A 1,593-nucleotide genomic window follows, 5' to 3' on the forward strand; every position below is an offset into this window, starting at 1 on the left:
CAGTGCCTTCCTGGCAAGGGGTGGGTTGTGGACAAAGAAAAAAAATTTCTGCCCATCAACCATATGTGGGGATGTCCAGCTGTACCAGAAGGAAATATCCCCCCACCCCGGGCCTAATTTTTACCAATCTGAGACATGTTGGTTCCCATTTCCCCTCCCACCACACCCCCTTGAACAGTCTCCATCAGGCTGCCTAGGCTGTCCTACTGTCTAGACTCTGAAAGTCACGGCATCCGACACCTCATTCGTCAGCAACAATGACTTAAATGCTGTTCCCTCAGCCTCATGGTCTAGCGAGGAAGGGAGTATATTTCCTCATAGGGAGGAGGAGAGAAGCAGGTGGAGTCCTCTTCTCCCAGCTCTGTCTCTTCCAGCTGGTCAGCATCAGGGCCGGACCTGGCAGTGGGAGCAGAAAACACAGACCCGTTACAGCCCACGATGTGTGTCTCAGAGCTGACGCCACCACCCTGGGAAGAGGCCACACAGACCTTCACATTCTCCCAACACCTTCCTTCTAGACCGGACAAAGCCACAGGCTGTGACTGTGACACCCGCAAGGGGAGCGTCCCCCCTCCACACCACATACCTGTCGTTTCCACCAGCCACGATCGAAGAGTAGTCTTGCTCTCCAATAAATGTGGCGTTGTCTGGAGGGTAGATGGTGTAGTACTGAGGAGGACTTGGCGTGGCCGTCACCACCCCTCCAGGTGGTATGAGACCACAGGGGTTCACCACTGGCTGCAGGTAGGCGGCGTTGATCCCAAGGGGCTCTTGAGAGCCATAGGGAGGAGGGATATATTGCACCACAGTGGCCCCATGGAAGGTGATGGGCTGGTTGATACCAGTGAAAACAAATGATTGTCCTCCCGCCGTCTGCTCCAAATCCAGAGCCCTTTCCTCACTTTCTTTGCACACCTGGCAGGAGAGCATTTTGAACTTGCACACAGCAATCAGGATGAATGTCACTCCAACCGATAGCAGGATGGGCCCAAGGAGCTGGGTCCATTCAAAGTGAGAGACACCTTGGTATTTGATCCAGCCCATGATGGTGAACGTGATCCCCACTAGTCCCAGGAAGATGCCTGAGAAGAGCAAGGTGGCCCCTGCCTTGTCATCATCGGACACCTGGATGTCAGCGGTACTGGGTGTGTAAGGAGTGACCGAAAACACGTTGAGAGGGAAGTCGTCCAAGCAGCTGCCGCCCTGCTCCATCGTCCGCATGCAATCACCCCGCTTCCCAGAGCGGAAAGGGATTATGAGAGCTCCTCAGAGCACAGCAAAGCAATCACAGGCTCCGATTAGTTATGGAAGAACTTTGGGCCTCTGTGGTTAACAGAGTATAACAGGCAGAGGCCTGAACTTTGTTTGGAAGAGTAAAGGTCTGAGAAATGAAGCTTGAAGTTTTCTTATACATTGTCCATGATTGGCGGCCTCTGTTTTACAGTTCAATGACAAGCCCTTTCTCATTCATATTCATTCATTCATTCATTCATTCATTCATGAATTCAAAAAGTGTTTGAGCCTGTCCTTTTGTGCCATGAGGTGCTTTTCTAGATGCTAAAGGAACCGCTCCCAGGCCCTGTTTGCATCCTG

The 1,593-nt window shown here is 52.2% G+C and overlaps 1 protein-coding gene across 1 annotated transcript; it reads right to left on the reverse strand.

Annotated features, from left to right (window-relative positions):
- Window positions 1-290: 290 nt before the first annotated feature.
- Window positions 291-1,312, reverse strand: TMEM174 (transmembrane protein 174). Its single transcript, XM_060635558.3, has 2 exons — window positions 587-1,312; window positions 291-396 (listed from the first exon to the last, which is right to left on the reverse strand). The coding sequence occupies exons 1-2, from the start codon at window positions 1,219-1,221 to the stop codon at window positions 291-293; spliced, it is 741 nt and encodes a 246-aa protein (XP_060491541.3). The 5' UTR covers window positions 1,222-1,312.
- Window positions 1,313-1,593: the final 281 nt, after the last annotated feature.

This window comes from Panthera onca, chromosome A1 (genome assembly GCF_046562875.1).
Source record: "Panthera onca isolate mPanOnc1 chromosome A1, mPanOnc1 haplotype 2, whole genome shotgun sequence".
In the NCBI taxonomy this organism is placed as follows: Eukaryota; Metazoa; Chordata; class Mammalia; order Carnivora; family Felidae; genus Panthera; species Panthera onca.